Raw genomic sequence first — 22,408 nt, 5'->3', positions numbered from 1 at the left:
GAAATGAGCTAAATGAACGTTTTATCATCCGCTAGGATGATGTAAGGGTTTTTATCAATGATTTAGGTATTTAATATTTTTTTAGCAGATTATTTGTATACCCTACACTATACTGCTAGCATTATCATATAGTTGAAGAATTTTTAAAGTTCTTATAATTTGACTTGATCCGTTATAGATGTTTGCCATATTTTCGTATTTAATTACACACACAGCATTCAAATAAATACATTTTCAAAATTTTGAATTTTCCATGAATCGGTTTAAAATCGAAATTTTAACACCGACTATGAGCTATTAATTTTATGAATATCATGATAAAAAGCTAACTTTAATTAAAAGACAATTAATAAAACGATTAAAACATATTGTTTTTAACAATAAATTTCGACAGTTGACAGTTAGATCAGCGATCAATTTATTTAATATATGTATTTTAGTTTTAAAAAGTCACTTAAAATGACAACATTGATTTTTTCCATAACACTGATGCTTATATCGGGCGAATTATGTTTAGCTTGGGTAAAAAAGTTCTTTGAATTTTTGAAATTTCAAACAAAAGATATTTCACATGATCTATTCAAAACTATATATATTTTAGCGTTCATTTAACATTCGCTTCGATACGACCGAATGCAAGCAAAATAATAAAATGACCGATTTTTTAAACTGTTCCATTGTTAAGTTGAAGCGTAATCAGGAGGTCTTCAACATGAATGTACGTTTCAATACTAAACTTATAAAACCAAAATTGGATTTTTGGATTATTAACGAGAGACCAGATGAAAAAGATTTTGTTTTGGTTAATTTTACCAATGTCGATGGTTGTCTATTTCTACAGAATAAAGATACTTATAATATTTTACAAATTATACGCAAAGAATTTGAAAAGTATTCAAATTTGCCTGAAAAGTGTCCCGTGGAAAAGGTAATAACTTTAACTAAAAAATTGTATTTTTCGTTTATCACTCATTTTCTTTGCAGCTCACTCATATAACTGTTAAGCAATTGAAAATTGATCCCGATAGTTTTCCGCCCTATATACCGGAAACAAAATTCCGTGTAGAGGTTTATTTAAAAGAAGATCTTTATGAATACATAAAGTTTTTCTTTTTATGTATTCAGTAATTTTTTTTATAATATTATATTGAAGAAAACGTTTTAAATAATAAATATTTAATATATTTTTCTTTAAAGTTCAATATTATTCAATTATTTTAATTCACTTTCACATATTTCAATTCGGAAGTGTTTCTATACATTTTTATAAAATTGTTGCTTTTGAAAAATATAAAGATTTTAAAAATTCGACCTTTGACCCTGTAGGAAAAAAATGTTTTATTTCAATTTTTATGTATTTGCAAATTATTTTTTAATTGATACATTTTGCAATGGACTTAATTACTGATAAAACTTAAAAAAATTGTGAATGTTATTGACCTAATTACACGTGTCAACAAATTTTAAAATCAGGGGCTAAAGCCAGCATTTCTAAAGGACTGAACTGTGCTAAATCTGGACTCAGAATTTCTTAATCAAAGTGAACTATCGTGTCCTAAACATTAAGTCAAGTATATTTGTTGGTCACATTTAAAATGTTGTAAAAGTACGATGACACTTTTATTTATAACATTGTTTATCCAAACTTAAGGACACGATATCTCAAACACCTGGTGTGATAATGAAATTCTGAGGCCAGATTTGGAGAATCTTCTTTTTTCAGAAGGTATACTAAAGTCTATTTTTTGTTGGCCTGTGTGTCCCTGACTTAAGAATTTCGAACTCAATTGGTGTACATTCGAAGTCTATTCGGAAAATAAACTATATACACTTTTCTATACGAAAACTGTCTTAAGAAGACACTTTTCTATACGAAAACTGTCTTAAGAAGACACTTTTCTATACGAAAACTGTCTTAAGAAGACACTTTTCTATACGAAAACTGTCTTAAGAAGACACTTTTCTATACGAAAACTGTCTTAAGAAGAAACTTTTCTATACGAAAACTGTCTTAAGAAGAAACTTTTCTATACGAAAAATGTCTTAAGAAGACACTTTTCTATACGAAAACTGTCTTAAGAAGACACTTTTCTATACGAAAACTGTCTTAAGAAGACACTTTTCTATACGAAAACTGTCTTAAGAAGACACTTTTCTATACGAAAACTGTCTTAAGAAGACACTTTTCTATACGAAAACTGTCTTAAGAAGACACTTTTCTATACGAAAACTGTCTTAAGAAGACACATTTCTATACGAAAACTGTCTTAAGAAGACACATTTCTATACGAAAACTGTCTTAAGAAGACACTTTTCTATACGAAAACTGTCTTTTAAGAAGACACTTTAAACGGACGGACACAGACATTTCTACGAGGAAATGAGATCTTTGGAACTCTGGACTATTTATAACTTTTTCCTTCTTCAAAATACAAAAATACAGCAACATTTCCCATCAATTTATTATCCTAATTTAAAAAATCCCTTTATTAAATAATTTCCCTCCTGCCTGACTGACACTTCAACTGCTAATAAATATTTCCTTAAATAATTTCAGTTCACACTCGGCCGCTACTAAAATAACACATTCTAATCCGTTGTTCGTTTCGCAATTATAAATTAAATTTAGTGCAAGTGTTTAAATTTGTATAAAATTTCTTAAATATCAAGTGTTTGAATGCAATTTAATGAAATATCAATATAAATAATAAAAAAAATCAGTGTTAAAATGTAATTTTTCATTAAAATAAATCGGTAAAACAAAAAAATCATCGAGAAAAATGTGTATACGCAAAAGTGTTGTTTTTGTATTCAGTTTTTTCTTAATTGTTGTTATTGTTATTCTTATTGTCTATTCAAAAGCCCTTTGCGCATTGGTATGTGTGATTGTTGGGTGGGAGAGTGCAAGGCAACATGTCAATTGTCAAGGCAAAAAGCTGAAGTTTTTTGGGGAATTAATTTTCTAATTAAAAGTTAATGCGCAGTTTCTGGCATTTAATGTAATAGTACAAATAAAACGGAAACGGTTCGGGAACGGTTTAAATTAAAACAAAGTAATAAAAAATAAAAATTATGTGAAATGTAATCAATTAAAATTCTTTACAAAGGTAAGTGGAATAAATAGAAAATTTCAATGTTATCACATGTTCTTTATAATTAGAAATTTCAATAACGAAATTTTTCTGTTCTAGTTCTGTTTTAGTTCTGTTCTAGTTCTGTTCTAGTTCTGTTCTAGTTCTGTTCTAGTTCTGTTTTAGTTCTGTTTTAGTTCTGTTCTAGTTCTGTTCTAGTTCTGTTCTAGTTCTGTTCTAGTTCTGTTCTAGTTCTGTTCTAGTTCTGTTCTAGTTCTGTTCTAGTTCTGTTCTAGTTCTGTTCTAGTTCTGTTCTAGTTCTGTTCTAGTTCTGTTCAAGTTCTGTTCTAGTTCTGTTCTAGTTCTGTTCTAGTTCTGTTCTAGTTCTGTTCTAGTTCTAGTTCTGTTCTAGTTCTGTTCTAGTTCTGTTCAAGTTCTGTTCTAGTTTTGTTCTAGTTTTGTTCTAGTTCTGTTCTAGTTCTGTTCTTGTTCTGTTCTAGTTATGATCTAGTTATGATCTAGGTTTGTTTTAGTTCTGTTCTAGTTCTGTTCTAGTTCTGTTCTAGTTCTGTTCTAGTTCTGTTCTAGTTCTGTTCTAGTTCTCTTTCATAAATATACTTTTTGAATATATAATTGACTATTTTACGAACTTGGCACCACTTATTAGAAACATGGTGTATAAATTTGATAAATGTAAATTAATATAGCAAAGTCAAACAACATGTTTTATCGAATACACAAACCATCTTAGCATAGGCAGAATATGAGTTTAGCTAGTAGAATAGTGTACACTGTATTACTGTAAACAGGGTGAACACACTTAATTATATTTCATTATAAAATCTCAAATTCAAAAGATATGCTAATTCATTCAAGTAACAATGAAAAGTGTTCTTTAATTGAAAACATTTTACCCGTCGTAACTCAGGTGTTGGGGTAAAATTCTCCTGTGATTGTGTCTTACTTGCACTATAGACTAACCTAAGACTAGACTTTAAACAACACTATAGACTAGACAATAGACTAGACTATAGACTAGACTATAGACTAGACTATAGACTAGGCTATAGTCTAGGCTATAGACTAGGCTATAGACCAGATTATAGACTAGATTATATACTAGACTATAGACTAGATCATACACTAGACTATAGAATAGATTATAGACTAGATAATAGACTAAACTATAGACTAGACAATAAACCAGAATGTAAACCAGACTTTAGACCAGACTCTAGACTATAGACTAGACTACAAACTAGACTATAGACTAGTTTATAGACTACACTAATGACTAGACTATAGACTAAACTATAGAAGAGATTATAGACTGGACTATAGACTAGACTGTCGACTACATTATTGAATCGGCTATAGACTAGACCATAGACTTGACTATAGACTAGATTATGACTAGATTATAGACTAGCCTAGACCACAGACTAGAATATAAACTACGCTATAGACTGGACTAGAGATTAGATTATAGACTAGGCATAAACTAGCCCGTAGACTAGACTGTAGATTAGACTATAGACGAAACTATAGACTAGATTACAGTTTAAATCCATTACTCATTGATCAAACAAAATTTGTTTAAAATAACGGATATATTTTTTTATGACCAAGACTAGACTGTATATAAGACAATAAAAGAAAATTTAGACTAGACTACAGTGTTAACCATTACTCGTTAATCTACCAAAATGTGTTTAAAATATCGGATATATTTCCCTATGACCAAAGGAATGACCTATTATTAGCATACAATATCTGCGGAGGTAATCTGCTATTAAAATGAAATATTTTTTTTCTGTTCATCGTGTTATGATTTCCAGCTTTAAGCAAGAGATAATTGGATCGGTAATTCGATTCTTTATCAGGAGTTTTGAAATCTCATATATTGAAATTCACTGTTTGAGAGTTATGAAACATTATAAAGTCCATTTAATTAGCATTGGAAATAATATATATGAAAGTAGGACTTTGTATGACTTTTCAATACGATTTCTATTCTATATAGTTAGAAATGAAACACACATATGATTTTTTTAAGCAAAATGGTTTGTACAATTTTTATTTAAATTAATAAGTTTTATTTATATGTTTTACAGGATTTAACTTAAATTATGGATATTTGAAATAATTAAAAAAATATAAATTAGATCTTTATAAAGAGATTAAAATTAATTTAAAGCAAAACAATATATTTTTTTTTTCTTTCAATAAACTAAATAATTACCAGAACTTATATTTCTATTAAAAAGATATGGGTTTAGTTTTTTTTGTTAAATAGTAAAACAAATGCCACAATTGTCTCATTTAAAATATGGAAAAATAAATTGTTTAAACAATTTTCATTTTTATTAATAATAATTATTATTAATTAAAACCACATCTCAAATGAAAGAAATGGCATTTGAAATTTAATTTTTTTTTTGAATTTTCAAATGAGAGGAATTTTGAGGCATTTTTACAAGGTTCATATAGGCCGGTGTAGGGTTAATTAGTTAATAAAAACAAATTAACTTATAACTAGGTGGATAAAAAAGGGAGATATAGAGTGTAATTATTAAATAGTTTATATAACAGTTTTAACATAAATTTCTGATAAATCTTAAATTTATTAATAAATTTTCTTTATGATTTTTTTTTTTTGCAGTAAAGGATATAAAGGATTAAATTGTTTTTTAAATGTAAAAAATTACTTATTTCTTAAAAGTTATTTTCCTCATAAATATTAATAATTTTCCATATGATTGCTTTTTAATATAGTTCGTTTTTACTATACTATCTTCAATTTCTTTTGGTTTAATGTCATTTTGTTAAAGGGTTAAACGGGGGGTTCTTCTGTATTTCATATTTCCCCTTCCCCCGGTTTTTTGTTGGTCGATAATTTGTAAGACACTAGCAATTACATTCGGTATCCCCCTTTTTTTTGTATGGCCAATGCTGCATGCAAAGCTAGTGTGCTACTCCAAAAGAAAAAGGTCATTTGTACTCCTTGTTAGGAAGTGTTTAAAAATTTGTGCGTTTAAGGAAGAAATTATTCCTCATGCACACAAACATGTTAATCTCTTTAAAGATCTTTAGGACTTGTATTGGTTTTCGGACACATTTTAAAGTTTTTTCTTTTCGTTTTTCTTAAGCAATTTTGTTAATTGTACAATTAACCATTTGCTGGGAAAATTTTATGGAAAATTCAATTTTCAAAAAGAAAATTTTTGGAAAATTCTTAAAAGAAAAGTTTTAAGAAAAGGTTTTAGAAAAAGTTTTTTAAAACATATTAATCCAATTCACAATAGATGTCGTATCGTTGTAGGGTTGTATGTCATAAACATTTTCTAATTAAATTTTTTTTGAAATTCACAACATACACGATACAATCATACAACACCAATTGTAAATTGAATAATTGGTTATTTTTAAAAAGCTTTTATAGTTTTAAAGAAAAATTCGTTAAATATGCTTACGATAAGCTTGCCAATGATGTATAATAGGTATAAAGTTTATATTTTTTAAAAAACTGAATTCTTTTTTAAAAAAGAATGAAAGGGAAGAGGTTTTTAAAAACATGATCATTATTATTATTTTAAAGAAATTTTTGTAATTTTTAAGAAAACTTAGCTTGCTAATGATGTATAATTGTTGTAAAATGTATATTCTTTAAAAGAAATTAGTTTGAAAAGAATTTGAAAGGAAAAAGTTTAAAAATAAATTTTTAATAAATTTTTAAAGCAAAATTTTTATTTTGAAAAAAAAAATTAATTTAAATGTTTGTCATAAGCTTGCTAATGATATATGAAATGTATATTTTCAAAGAACTATTGAAAGAAAAAGGCTGATGAAAAGGTTTTTATAACTTTTTTTAAAATATAATTAAAACTTTAAAATTTTAAGAATTTTTTTTCGGTTTTTTAAAGGAATAATTGTTTAAGTGTTTTTTTTTTGAAGCTTGCTAATGATATACAAAAGGTTTATGTTTACAGAAATTGATTTTCTTTTTAAAAATAATTATGAAATGGTTTTTAGAGGCGCTTTTGTATAAATAATTTATACTTTTAAACAGTTTCTTGCTTTTTTAAAGGAAAATTCTTTAGAATGTTTTAAAGCTTGCCAATGATGTATAAAAGTGCTTTTGTATAAATAAGTGTTACTTTTAAAGAGTTTTTGCTTATTTAAAGAAAAATTCTTTAGAATGTTTTTGAGCTTGCCAATGATGTATAAAAGTTATAAAATTTATAGTTTTAAATAGAATTGAAAAGTTTAATAAGTTTAAAAAGAACTTTTTATATCGTTTTTGAAAACGTTTTGGTGTTTTTTACGGAAAATTCGTTAAAATATTATTGAAAAGCTTTCTAATGATATATAAAAGGTTTATGTTTAAAGAAATTGATTTTCTTTTTAAAAATAATTGAACAAAATGGTTTTTGAAGTTGCTTTAAAATTGTTTTTAAATATATAATTGTTCTTTTAAAGGGTCTTTGCTTTCTTAAAGAAAAATTCTTTAAAATATTTTTCTTAAGCTTGCCAATGATGTATAAAACTTACAAAATTACAGTTTGAAATAGTATTAAAAGTAAAAGATTTTAAAAGAGGTTTTTACATCGTTTTTAAAAACATGATTATTAGTTTGAAGGTTTTTGTGTGTTTTTGATAAGCTTGCTAATGATATATAAAAAAAGGTTTATGTTTAAAGAAATTGTTTTTCTTTTTCAAAATTGTTATTCTTGAAGGAGCTTTTAAATCGTTTTTATATACATAATTGTTACTTTTAAAAAGTTTTTGCTTTTTTTGTAAGGAAAATTGATTAGAATGTTTTTGTTAAGCTTGCCAATGATGTATAAAAGTTATAAAATTTATAGTTTTAAATAGAATTGAAAGTAAAAAGTTTAAAAAGAAGTTTTCACAACATTTTTAAAAACAGTTATTAGTTTGTAGGAATTTGTGTGTTTTTTTTAGGAAAAATTTATTAAAATTTATTTTAGAAGCTTGCTAATGATGTATAAAAATTATAAAATTTATATTTTTAAAAAGAATTGAAAGGATAAAGTTTAAAAGAGCTTTAAAAAACATAATTATTATTTAAAAAAATGTTTTGTTATTTTTTTAAGAAAAATTTTTTGAATATTTTTGTTAAGCTTGCTAATGATGTATAAATGGTATAAAATTGATTTTTTAGAATTATTTGAATGGTTTTCGAATGGTTTTTTTAAGCTTAAAAAAAACATTTTATAATTTTTATACATCATTAGCAAGCTTATCAATACAGAATTTAAATGCAATGTTTATAAAAAAGTTTTTAAATCGTTTTTAAATAATAGTTATTTCTAAGTTGATTTTGAGAAAATTTTGTTCAAACGGCATTATTAAGCTTACTAATGATGTATAAAAGTTAAAAAATTTATATTTTAAGAAAACTTGATTTTCTTTAAAAATGAGTTTTAAGAAACAGTTTATGAAGAGGTTTTTAATTAATTTTTAAAAAATTGTTATGTCTAAATTGTTTTTTGAGGAAATTTTGTTCAAACTGCATTATTAAGCTCGCTAATGATGTATAAAAGTTTAAATATGTATATTTTTATTTAAAAAACTTTATTTTCTTTTTTAAATGAGTTTCTGATTTATGAAGAGGTTTTTAATTAATTTTTTAAAAATTATTATGTCTAAGTTGTTCTTTGCGAAAATTTTATTTAAATAGTTTTAATAAGCTTGCTAATGATGTATAAAAAAAATAAAATTTGTACTTAAAAAAATATATTTTTTAAATAATTAAAATTTAAGGTTTTTGTACGGGGTTTTAAAATGTTTTTAAAATAATTTCTATTTAAAGTTGTTTTTTGATAAGCTTGCAAATGATGTATAAAATGTATATTTTTTATTTTTTTATAAATATTGATAGAAATGTTTTAAAAAAGATGTGCTTAGATCTTTTTTGAAATAATTATTATTTTTAAGTTGTTTTTTGAGGAAATTTTATTGAAACCGGTTTTGTTAAGCTTTTTAATGTATATTTTTTAAAGAACTTGTTTTTTTTCTTTTATCGTTTTTAAATAATTGCTATTGTTAAGAAAATTTTACTTTGATAAGCTTGCTAATGATATATAAAAAGTTAAAAATATATTATTATTTTTAAAAATATATTATTATTTTTATAATAATTAAAAGTAAAGAGTTTTGAACATTGTTTTAAAATAAGTTAAAATATGTTTGATAAGCGGTTTTAACGGTTTTTGAAATAAGTTAAAATATGCTTGATAAGCTTGCTAATGATGTATATAAATGTTATTAAATATATTTGTTTTTTTTTTAATTATTCATAGTAAAACTGATGATATATGATTCATTTTGTTTTGTTTTCATTTTCAAAGTTATATATGTTATATAAAATTTAATTATATTTTTTATGATATTGTTTGGTTTTTAGGTTTGTAATGAAATATAATTTGAATTTATAACAAAAGAAGTTTTTCTTTTAATTTTTTTATAGAACATTTAGTTTAGTATATTCTAATTATAATGCTTTGCTAGTTTTCCAGTGATATATAAATAATTGTTTAAAATTGAAAACAGAAGATATATAATTTGTTTTTGAACTTCTTGTTGAAATATTTGTAATCATTTTATAATATTTATTTTAGTTTTCAAATTTTTATGATTTAAATTGTTTAATTCTTTTTAATAATATAATATTGTGTAATAATAAGCTTCTTAATGATATATAAAATAAATTTTAATTAAACTAAAAAGGTCTTTAAGTTTTTAAAGAAATTTTGTATAAAAATATTTGGGTTTATTTTTTATTAAGTTTCTTGCTAGTTTTTCAGTGATATATAAAAAATTTTTTAGAAAAAATTATATAAATTAAATTTCATTTATTTTTTATAGTGTAATAATATCTGGTAATAGAATTTGTAATGATATATAAATTGAATTTTAAGGTTAAGGTTTTGAAATGTTTCATTTTTAGTTTATGTTTAAAAAGAGCATTTTAAAATGATTTAAAACAATTTGTGTTTTTTTTTCGAGAAAATTCTTTAAAATTTTATTGATAAGCTTGCTAATGATGTATCAAAAGATTTTTATATATTTTTTTGAAAAAGAATTAAAAGCAAACAACATTTAACGAGCTTTAAAAAGCTTTAAAAAACATTTTTGTGATTTTTTTTAAAGAAAACTTTTTTAAAGAATTTTTAAAGAAAACTTTTAATTATGTAGAAAAGTTAAAAAAATGTATATTTTTAAAAGAAATTTTTGAACTTATTAAATAGAATTAAAAAGGAAAATAATTTTAATTCTTAAATAGAATTTTAAAGAAAATTCATTAAAATGTTTTTCAGAACATTGTTATTGATGTATAAAAGTTATAAAATGTTTATTTTTTTAAACTTCATTTTCATTAAACTAATGTCAATTAATTGCTACCTTTCCTGAGATATATTAAAGGGACTTTTTGTTCATAAACAAAATTTTATTTTATAAATGTTTAATAAAACAAATTTCGTATTTAAACTTTGTTTTATAAACCTTTTATAAAATAAAATGCTGTTTATGAATTTAAAAATTCTTTAGAATTGAAAGCTTAGTTTAAATGAAATGAAATATAATTTTATTTTAATATTAAAGTTATTTAAAAGAGTTTTATTTCAATTTTTTTAAAACATTTCCAATGATGTATAAAATTTATTGAAAAATAGTTTTAATAATTTTGTAGGTTTAATAATAAAAAGATTTGTTAAAAATATAGGATATGCGTTTAAAATAGAGAAATTGTATAAACCTTTTTGTAAATTTTTATTTTCTGTTATGTTTCCAGTGATATATACTGAAGGTTTTGTTTGAAATTTTCAAATCTAAATTGTGATTGCTTTAAATATTAAAATTTTACATTTTCATTTAATTAATTTGAATGGTTTTACTAATAGCAGTTACTTGACTATAGATTTGCTTAAGACATTTCCAATGATATATGTTATGAATTGAAAACTAATTTTAAGATTTATTTTTTTTTTTTGGATTTTTTAACATAAAGTTGTCATGTGCAATTTATTAAAATAATTATTTCTATGATTACAATTTAAAAGTTTCCATTTTTAAGGATTTATATAACACAAAGTTTCCGATGGTATACAAAAATTTATTTAAAATTTAAAATGATTTGATATTAAAGAGTTCGATTACAGAACTAAATACTTTTAAAGTTTTTAAATGTAAATTAATTGAAAAAACATATTTTCGCATTTAAAACACAAATTTTCCAATGATATACAAAACTAGATTCAAAATTTTGCTATTTTTATATAAACGGGTAAAGAATAATTGTAGACAGAGTTCACATGTGAAAGTTTTGAAATTTTAATTTTAAAATTTAAAAAAGAGATTTACTATTTTTGTATAAAAGATTTGAGAATAGAGTAGTCGCTATCGAAACTGTTTAAATTTGAAAATTTTGAAAACTAAATTAATTGAAAATGTATTAAAACTTATAACATAAAGTTTTCAATGATATACAAAAGTTGATTCAAAATTATTTTATTTCTAATAAAAAATTTTAGAATAAGTTGTTATGTTAACAATTTCAAAGTTTTGAAATTTTAATTAATTGAAAATTGTTTTAAACTTTCGGATTTATAACAAAAAGTTTTCAATGATATATTAAATTTTTTAAAAATTTTGAAAAGACTTTCTATTATTGTACAAAAGCAAAACAGAATAAGTCGGTATCTAAACGGTTTAAACTTAAAAGTTTTGAAATTGATTTAAATTTAATTTGTTTGGAGTTATAACTTAAAGTTTCCATTGATATAAAAATTTTAAAAATGTATTGAAATTGATTTGAATTTGAATTTAATTTGGTTTCAAAATTTTTAAACATTTATTATTTTTGCACATCTGCGTATAGAATGAAATAAGTCGCTATTTCAAGAGTTCAAATTTGTAGGTAAAGAAAGCTGAATAAGACAAACTTACTAAAATTTTATTCAAAATGTAAAAAAAGTTTAATTATTTTTGTAAAACATGCTATAGATTAAGTCAGCCGCTGAAGGTAAAAATTTTAAAGTTTTGTAAATAAAAACAGGTTTAATTTCAATTTCTATCGGGTTTTTAACATAAAGTTTCCATTGATATAGATTTTTTTAATTTTAAAAGATTTGCTATTTATGTATATCAGTCCAGCAAAAAAGTACTTCCAAAGAAGCGAAAAAGAAGTACAAATTTACTATGTGGAAGTACTGAAAATAAAATCCAGAAAAAGTGATGATTTTAACACAGGCTTGTCATAGGAGAGATGTCCTTTTTATTTGATTCTAAATTCACTTCTTTTACTTCTCAGGAAGTACTTTTTATGTTCTTCTTTTGAAAGTTATTAGAAAGTGAAATTTATAGTATTACAGAATACAACTCCAAAATAATATTAATTTAATTCAATTCAAATTAAAAAAAAAATTGGGTTCTTTTAGCTTCTTTGGACGTTAATAAACATCACTTACACAGTAGGAAGGAAGTGCTGATAAATGTTATTCTTTTGGAAGTACTTCGTTTTATTTTTGCTGGGAGGGAATATAATGATATAAATCGACATGTGAGAGGTGTAAATTTTTAAATATTTTTGAAAAATATTGAAAGAAATAGCTTTTGAAAGTCCTTTGAACATTTGAACCAATAGGTGAAAAGTTATACTCATTTGAAGAGATAACTTTGTATGAATCAAATATTCTATTTTGATCCACTATAACTTCGAGAGTTCTTGACCGTTAGAGCTGAATATGTATGGCCTGGCCTACTATTCAATAGGACTAATCTTTGTGCAAATTTTATCCAAATCAATTTTTACTTTTCATTCGTATAATATTTCCAATGATATATATTAATTTCTTAACATAGTTTTCAATTTATTTTTTTTTATTTAATTATATTTTCTCAAGTTCTTCTACAGATATTTTGTTAAATGTTGTATTTATAAGACTTTGAATAAATTTACAAAATAGAGTTATTATTAAGCTTTCTAATAATATACAAAAAGTTTGTTTTGGTTAATATTTCTTTAAAATAATTTGATATTTTAATATTTCATTTTGAAAATGAATGAATATTTCTTATAGAAATAAGATATTTTATAGATAATTTGTTTATATTGGACTCTGTAATGCTAAGAAGTATTTAGTTTAAAATGATTTCTTGAGGATTTTTTTTTAATCTCTGAATTTTGATAACATTAAAAATTGATTTATAATTTGAGAATTTTCCAATTTTAAAACGTTTCGAAGTGATACTGAATAGTAAATTCTAAATGTTTTGGATTGATAGCGCGACCCTATTTGCTATTTGTTCTGAAATTGTGTTTTTCCGAGTCTTTGTCAATTTTTGGTATAAATTTGTAATAAAAAAATTAAACTTTATGGACGGATTGTATATAGTTTTCTTATTAACTATTTATAAATTGGATCTGAAAAACTGATATTTGAACATCTTATGTTTATATCGCACAATGGTTTAGAATCTTTGATATTAGGAAATAAATAGGTTCCATTGGATCTAACAATAGATAGAACATGATTTAGGAAAGATAAAACAATGAAAATATAGAGATTTTTACAAAAATAAAATTTTAATTAAATAAAAAATTTGAACAGATATTGGAATAAGATTTTAGACATATACAGATCCAAATATTTCTGAAATACTTCAGTTATTTGTTATCTTATACTACTATTATCAGTTATCTTATCTATGTTAATATAAATATGGAATCGTTGTGAGCAGAGGTGCTTGGAATTTTCGCTACTTTTTATTCAAATCAAAATATAGTTTTCTTTAAAAGTTAAACAAGTTTGGGCAGGACTGGTGGCGTCAGTGGCGAGTCAAATTTTATTTTACCTGTTTCTGCATTTAGTTCTCTTTCCGGATCAATAAAAATTTTTATAAAGTTTCAAAGAAATTTTTTAATAAATAATAAGCAAATTGTATTGGTCAAACAAAAGCTTTTTGAAATTTCATTTAAATAAAAAGTAAAGTTACCTGAAACTTTTTTAAACTTTTGACTTTTTTCGAACTTTTGTTAAAGTTTTCGTAAGTTTTAAAGAAGTATAATTTTTGTAAATTAAACAAATAATACATTATTTGAAATTATTTCGAATTTAATATTAACTGTCTGCAATTCGTATATATTAAGAGCTTTTAAGCTTTTATTGAAGACGAGCTTTTAATAAACTTTCTTATAAGTGTTTAACTAAGAGTTGACGTCTTAATTTTGAGTAAAACTAAAAAAGCTGTTATTAATAATAAGCTTTGTAGTGTTTATAGAATTTACTTGATATTTGTGATTTTTAAAAGCTTTTATTAAATTTGTATATAGTTAAAGCTTTAAAGCGTTAATTGAAGTCTTGCTAAAAAATGATTGTTGACAATTGATTTGTTAATTTTTGAGTAAAAATAATAAAAGCTTTTTTAAAAGAAAGCTTCTGAAAACGTAAGTTTTGGTTTTTTGCTTAAAATAACGTTGTTGTTTAAATTTTTTTTAATTTAAATGTTTGCTGACAGGTTTTTTGGTAATTTTTGGCTAAAACTAATGAAAGCTATTTTACAGCGAGCTTTTGAAAGCGCTTGAAGCGTTAGTTAGTTTTTTGCTTAAAAAATAAGTTTTTATTTTAATATACTTAAGCTTAAAAGCTTAATATACTTAAAGCTTAAAAGCTTTAATTAAAGTCCAGCTTTTAATAAAATTGTTAAACAGAGATAAATGATAGTTTATGTGTGAAAATTTTATAAAAATAATTAAAACTTTTTGCAATAAAAAGCACTTATAAGCCCAAAAGGAATTTTATTAAGTACAAGCTTTTAATACATTTTTTTGATAGGAGATTGTTGATTCGTTGAGTGAATAGTGAATATAATGAAAGCTTTTTTGTATTACCTTAAAACAAAGGGTTCTTGTTATATATTAAAAGCTTTAAAGCTTTAGCTAAAATTAAAATTTAAATACATATATTGTTGGGTCATTGTTCTTATTGTTGTTTCGTTAATTTTGTGTAAACTTTTGAAAGCTTTGTAAAAATATTTAATAATTAAACTTGCTCATAAGTAATACCTGATATTTTTATATACGTTGAATTTTGATGAAAAGTTCTTAATAACAAGCTTTTGAAAGCGTTTAAATATTTCAATTGAAAACAAGCTTTCTTATAAGTTTTAGCTGACACTTGTTTTATTACATTTATTGAAAAAAGTAATGAAAGCTTTTCTCTATAACAAGCTTTTGGAAGCGTTGAAATGTTTCAATCGAAAACAAGCTTTTAATAAGCTTTCTTATAAGTTATTTTTGACAGTTGTTATATTAAATTTCGGGAAAAAGTTACGAAATCTTTTAGGCTTCTGAAAGCATAGCTTTATTTATAAAAAGCTTTAAAAACAAGCTTTTAATAAGCTTTCTTTTAAGTTATTGCTGACAGTTGTTTTGTTTAAATTGAAAAAAGTTATTAAAACTTTTAAGCTGTTAGAAAGTTATGGTATTTTGGTAATTGAATGCAGTTTATTCTTTAGATTTTGCTAAAAATAATGAAAGCTTTTAAGAGTTTAATCAGAAACGATAAATTGTTATTGCAAAGTTTAAATGAAATTTAAATTTCATTTAAACCTTCTTGACGTGAATCCCCCTTTTTTTTAACAATAATCAATTTTCTATTCACGTTTTCAAGAACAAACAAATTTCAAGACTAGAAGTGAGTAAAAGAACTTAAAATGGTTGGCGTTGGGAGGATGGTGTTCATGTTAGGATGGTACTATAAATGTGGTTTATTGTATTAGACCAGCTACTGAGTGTCTTTTGTATCTTGGGTTTCTCTTATGCAAAAACAAATTATGGCGGTTGGCAAAAGAAATAAAGTTTTTAACTTCAATTACATTTTTTTTGTTTTTGTAATTTTTGTTTATGTCCATGATGGATGTGTGTATCTTTTATTTGAATATATTGATAGCAATTATCTTTTGAAAATATTGTCCAGTTGAATGATTTTATTAAATGACAGAGGCTAGCTTCGTTTAGAATTTTATAAGGGTTAGAGTTTTCTTTTTATGTTGGTTTTTTTCTTATTAAGATGAAATTATAGAAAAAGTTGTCTGTCTGTCGGTTTGTTTTTTCTCAGTTTCGGGGGAATAAAAGGGTTTTAACCACAATTGAAGAGATTTTAAAGATAGTTTTCTTGTTTTTGAGTAGTAGAAAGTAGGTTTATGAAAGAGCTTTTTATATAATGCTTTTGAGGTTTGTTTTGGGCTGTAGATGGGGGGGTGAGTGTCAGTGACAATTAGTTGCAAAATATAGTTTTCTTTTAAGTAACATTTCAAGGTTTTGTAATTTTTTTGTAAAATTTGTAATTTCTTAGGATGATTTTAGGAATATTAAAATTTTGAAGGGATTAGTGTTAATTTTTGTAGAGCTTTTAACGTTCTTGTTCAGAAAAATTTACCAAAGTTTTATAATACACATTTTGTATGAAAAATCGCTTTATAAACCTTTAATAAATGCTTACGAATAAGACCCGACACTGTTTTTGGTGGAATTTTTAAAAAAGCTACATATTTTTTTAGTCAACTTTTTGTTTCTGTTGTTTTATAATAAATTTTTAATTAGTTTTAACTAAAAAGTTTATTTAATATAATTTTTTTTATAATTTTTCTTCAATTTTTATTAAAAAGTCGGTAATATTTCCAAGGCTTTAGATAAACTTTTAAAGCTTTAAATAAACTTTTAAAGCTTTCAATAAACTTTCTGAAATAGCAATTTTAATTATTGCAAATATTGTAATTTAATTGCTTGATAAGCACAACTAAGTTTTTAAGATTTGAGATAAAATGAAGAAATTTTTCAATTAAAATAGTTATTGAATTAATTAACATTTTAATTAATTTAAAGAATTTTGTAGCTTCAATACAAAAAAAAATTTTTTAAATATTAAAAAGAAATTGTTCTTAACTTTTCTTAATTTTCTATTTAGATTGAATGTTCTTGTAAATAAATTAATTAATTTGTCGATGAAAATATTAATAAAATTAATTAAAATTTTGATTAATTAGAAGATTACTTTAGTTTCAATACAAACAGCTTTTTGTAAACGTTAAAGAGAACATGTAATTACATTTTATTAATTTTCTGTTTAAACTAATCTTTCTTGTAATTAAAAGAATTAATTTGTCAATGAAAATAGTGATTAAATTTATTAAAAGTTTAATCAATTTGAAGATTAATTTAGTTTTAATACAAACATCTTTTATTTATGATTAAAGAGAGCAAATAACTAACTTTTATTAATTTTCTGTTTAGATTGAACTTTCTTGCAATTAAATGAATGAATTTGTCAATGAAAATAGTTATTAAATTAATTAACATTTTTTAAAATTAATTAAATTAATTTTTTAAATTAATCAAATTGTTAATCAATTAGAAGTTAAATTTAGTTTCAATACAAACATCTTTTATTTAAGATTAAGGAGAGCAAATAACTAACTATTATTAATTTTCTGTTTAGATTGATTTTTCTTCTAATTAAATGAATTAATTTGTCAATGAAAAAAGTGATTGAATTTATTAAAAGTTTAATCAATTTGAGATTAATTTAGTTTTAATATAAATAGTTTTTATTTAAGATTAAGGAGAGCAAATAACTAACTTTTATTAATTTTCTGTTTAAATTGTACTTTTTTGCAATAAAATGAATTAATTTGTCAATGAAAATAGTGATTATATTAATTAAAAGTTTAATCAATTTGAAGATTAATTTAGTTTCAGTACAAACAGTTCTTATTTTATATTAAATAGAGCAAATAACTGACTTTTAATAATATTTTATTAAAATTATTATTTCCTAAAACAAAATTAATTATTTTACCAATAGAAAGTTTGTTTGAATCAATAAAATTTTGATTAATTTAATGAATTGTTAGTTTTAGTACAAAAAGTTTTAATTTAAGATTAAAATTTATTAATATTTTGTTTAGATTTGTATTTCTTATAACAAAATGAAATTATTTAGCAATTAAAAGTTTGAATAAATTAAAATTTAATTAATTTTAATTATGATTTAGAAAATTTTTAAAATATTTAAAATTTGTTATAATAACACTCCCCAGAAAGTGATGCTGAACTTATCTTGATACTGTTAGTCCATTTTTAATTCATATACTTCTGCATACGCAAGTAACCCTGCTCTAAAAACCATTTATCGGCTTAAGAAAGGGTAAGGTTTATAATAACACTTTTTACACAACTTGCAATATGATTCAGGCTAAAATATTTAAAAGTTTTTCAAATTTTGTATATTTTTTTGGAATATTGAGTTTTGAATTTTAGTTTATTTTAGGCTTTTAAACTTTATATTAAAGGAACCCATTACTTTAACTGGAAAGGTCGTCAAAGTAAGGGTAAGGTTTTGAAACACTTTTTAGAAACCTTTTATAAAGTTAAGAAAGCGAAATAAAGAAATCTGCTTTTGAAAATATGTTTTACGAATTGATTTTAAGATTTTGATATTTTAAAAAAGTTAACTTTTTAAGTTTTTAACTAATAATTTGGTTTGATTTAGCATCAACTTTTTAGAGAAGCTTTCTTAAAAGTAAAATTTATTTAAAAAATCTAAAAGAAAATTTTATGAAAATATTAGTGTTTAAAGGTGAATTTTGAACATTGAAGTCATTTTCTGAAGGGAACTTTTTATGGGTGCTGGGGTCAAATCAGGCTTGATCTAGATAATCAAGGCTTGTATGATACTTAATTGTGTATAATATGTATAACATAATTATAAGCTTAAAAGCTCTTTTCAGAGGTTCTGTTGTACGGGGGCCAGGTGAAATAGTGTACCGATTTTAACCATTATAGTGTTTATAAAAAAAGATTTTGTATGGGATTCCGATATTTACGAAATTTGACAAGATTTTTAAGGTTTGTATAAAACTAAATTGCTCCTTTTTCTATCGAGTTATAAGTAAATTTATTATAATTATGAGCTCAAAGCCCCTTTCGGGGGGTTTTGTTGCATGGGGGCTAGATTTAAAGTCTATAGATCCTATAGAGGTCGCTTTATTTTTGAATATTTTAGGAAAATTAAGAGAAAGTAATTGTTGCGTTATTTGACTAAAGATGTTTAAAATTGGATCAAAAGTTTCAAAATTTTCGATTTGCAAATATTTTCACAATATCTTAATTCTTTGGTTTAGGTTTGGTTAAAAAAAAGTCAAAACCCTGAGATTAAGTTAAACGTTTCTAGAGGATTCAGCGGCGCTGAATCGGAATCTGATGTTCTCTTATCAAATTTGAGGTTTTGGATAACTTTATATGTATAACAAGCTTTTGAAAGCGTTTAAATGTTTTAATTGAAAACAAGCTTTTGATAAACTTTCGTATAAGTTATTGCTGACAGTTGTTTTATTGAACATTTTTGTGAGAAAGTAATGAAAGCTTTTAACTCATGATAATTTAAAAAGTTTTTTTATTAAGGTCAAGCTTTTAATAGATTTGATTGAATTTTATTAAATATAATGAAAGCTTTTGAAAATTATTTTCAAATATACATAAATGCTTATGAAATTAAGACTGCAAGAAAGCTCTTAACAAAGCTCTTTGCCGATTAGGGCCTTAAAGCTTTATCTGAAGTTAAGATTTGAATAAACCTCCTAATAAGTGATTACTTTAAAAGTTTATTGCTTAAATTTTGATAAACATAATGAAACTCGTTATTGTAATAAGCACTTGAAAGCTTTAAGTTTTATAAATAAATCTATTTGTATTATATGGCTGAAATTGAATTTGGGTGAAAGATTTCAATTATAACAAGCTTTTGGAAACGTTTAAATGTTTTAGTTTAAAACAAGCTTTTAATAAGTTTTTTTGCAAAGTATTGCTGACAGTTGTTTTATTTACATTTCTAGAAGTGTAATAAAAGCTTTTAAGTATATGAAAGCGTAATTAAAACTAATGAATGCTTTTAAGCTTTTGAAAGTTTTATTTAAAACTTTAATCAATTAATGTGCTAATAAGTTATTGTTGAAAATTGTTACGTTGAATTTTGGTGAAAGATTTTATTTACAAAAAGCATTTGGAAGCGTTTAAATGTATTAATTGAAAACAAGCTTTTAATAAGCTTTCTTAGAACTTATTGCAGATAGTTGTTTTATTACATTTCTGGAAAAAGTTATGAAAGCTTTTAACTTTTAGTGATCATACGTATGTGTAAGGGAATGTGTACAATAAAGCTCATTAGTTCTGGGACTGTTTTTGTTTGTTGTTTTATACACGAGTGAGCAAACGTATGCGTTAAGGAATGTGTAAAATAGAGCTTATTTGAGAGCTTTTTGTGTTTCACTGTTTTAGAGTTATTTTTACACCAAAAGCTTGAAAATTCATTATTTTTTGGTTTATTCATGGTTTTGTATAACCTCTACTACCGCGGAGGGTGTAATAATTTTTAAATATCGTTTCTAACAAATAATAGGACCCACATCCAATACATAGTCTAGGATTTAGCCTAGTATATAGTATAGTCTGTAGTCCAGTCTATTGTCTAGTCAATAGTCTAGTCTGTAGTTTAGTCAATAGTTTAGTCTATAGTCTAGTCTATAGTGTAGTCTATAGTCTAGTCTATAGTCTAGTCTATAGTCTAGTCTATAGTCTAGTCTATAGTCTAGTCTATAGTCTAGTCTATAGTCTAGTCTATAGTCTAGTCTATAGTCTAGTCTATAGTCTAGTCTATAGTCTAGTCTATAGTCTAGTCTATAGTCTAGTCTATAGTCTAGTCTATAGTCTAGTCTATAGTCTAGTCTATAGTCTAGTCTATAGTCTAGTCTATAGTCTAGTCTATAGTCTAGTCTATAGTCTAGTCTATAGTCTAGTCTATAGTCTAGTCTATAGTCTAGTCTATAGTCTAGTCTATAGTCTAGTCTATAGTCTAGTCTATAGTCTAGTCTATAGTCTAGTCTATAGTCTAGTCTATAGTCTACGATATTTCAATCAATTTTGTCTCAAAATAACTTTCTGATTAGAATTAGCGTTGTCTGTCCGTCCGTCAACTTTAACGGATGATATCTCAGCAACTACAACAGATTTTAAAACCTTTTTAAAAAGCTTTAGCTATATAAAGAAAAAGTTTAATTTTAATAAATAAATATAATAAATTTGGAATTTATATAAATAGGATCAAAGCAACGAACGTTTAAATAATTTGTATCAATTTAATTTGTAAATTAGTAAAGACACAAACCTATTTTTGCTCTTTTTAAGATTAGGAGTACCACAAGAGAGAGAGAGAGAGAGAGAAAAAATCGAGATTAATTAAAGCATATTTTAGGAAGTTTTATTACAATTATTAAATTGATATTTAAGCTCAAGTTTTCTTTTGTTCAAATCTGTTTAAAATATTTCAATTTGTATTTTATTTTACTCTACTCTTTAAGAAAGCATGAGAGCATAGAATGTCTATAAAATATTGCATATTTTTAGGTGTTTTACTGTATTAATAATGCATTCGTTGTTGTGAAATTATCTTTATTCCTTTAAGGTGATTTATCATATTTTATTACTTTGTTTTTGTAAACCAATCCCCCCATTTTACCACATTTAGAATTCTTTAAGATATGTATTCGTTATTTGCTTTACTTTTAATAGTAGTTTTATGGAAAGAAATTTTGTAAATTTGCCAATTATTATTCTTTTTTTCCATACTTGCTTTTAGCTTTATAAAAGTACTTCTTAGTCGTTAGTAATATTTCTTATTTAATTTTTTCTGCGCTTATTTTCATTTCTTCTTTGTCTTTTTCAATGGCGCATTATGACTTCCGTTTGGGTGGTGTTTTTTTTAACTTGATAATTTATTTACTTTTAGTCCAATAGTAGAAGTAGTAGTAGTATTTTATAATGACTTTTCTTTTTCTTAATGTTATAATAGAGCAAAATAATTATGCATTTTTTTTAGAGGAATTTTCAAGACAAATAGGAAATGTTTAAAAAAAAGATTTTCGTAGTTATTATAGAGTATTATAGAGCGGGGTAGAATTTGTAGAGGGTTTGGAGGGAGTATAGCAAAATTATAATGAAAATACATTTTGAATTTAAATGCTTTTTTACGGGAAATTAGTGGTTGCTTGTATGAAATTAAAGTATACTTTTAGGCTTTCAAATAAATATTATAATAAAGTTTACTTTTAGGCTTTGGCTAAAAATTCTTTAAAAATAAATTTTCTATAAAAAATATTGCCTATTTTTTGGAGGTTTTTTGTGTTTTTAATTAAATTAAATTTTAACATTTATTGAAAAGTTTCTTTAGTTTAACAAAAAGAAAATTCGAATTATTTTC

General features: G+C 23.7%; 1 protein-coding gene across 1 annotated transcript; it reads left to right on the top strand.

The window, feature by feature from the left end:
• Positions 1 to 459: 459 nt before the first annotated feature.
• Positions 460 to 2,618, top strand: LOC111683239. Its single transcript, XM_023445291.2, has 4 exons — positions 460 to 522; positions 602 to 928; positions 985 to 1,103; positions 2,558 to 2,618. Exons 1-4 carry the CDS (start codon positions 460 to 462, stop codon positions 2,616 to 2,618), a joined length of 570 nt encoding a protein of 189 aa, XP_023301059.2.
• Positions 2,619 to 22,408: the final 19,790 nt, after the last annotated feature.

This window comes from Lucilia cuprina, chromosome 4 (genome assembly GCF_022045245.1).
Source record: "Lucilia cuprina isolate Lc7/37 chromosome 4, ASM2204524v1, whole genome shotgun sequence".
NCBI lineage: Eukaryota > Metazoa > Arthropoda > Insecta > Diptera > Calliphoridae > Lucilia > Lucilia cuprina.
The sequence above is the reverse complement of the archived record's forward strand: the minus strand, read 5'-3'. Positions and strand labels throughout refer to the sequence as shown.

Excerpts from the sequence above, each read along its gene's own strand:
- LOC111683239 (XM_023445291.2), top strand. The coding sequence starts at position 460 with ATGACAACATTGATTTTTTCCATAACACTGATGCTTATATCGGGCGAA. Across the intron at positions 929-984 it reads AAAAGTGTCCCGTGGAAAAG|CTCACTCATATAACTGTTAA; the intron begins GTAATAACTTTA and ends TTTTCTTTGCAG. Across the intron at positions 1,104-2,557 it reads GATCTTTATGAATACATAAA|TTCACACTCGGCCGCTACTA; the intron begins GTTTTTCTTTTT and ends AAATAATTTCAG.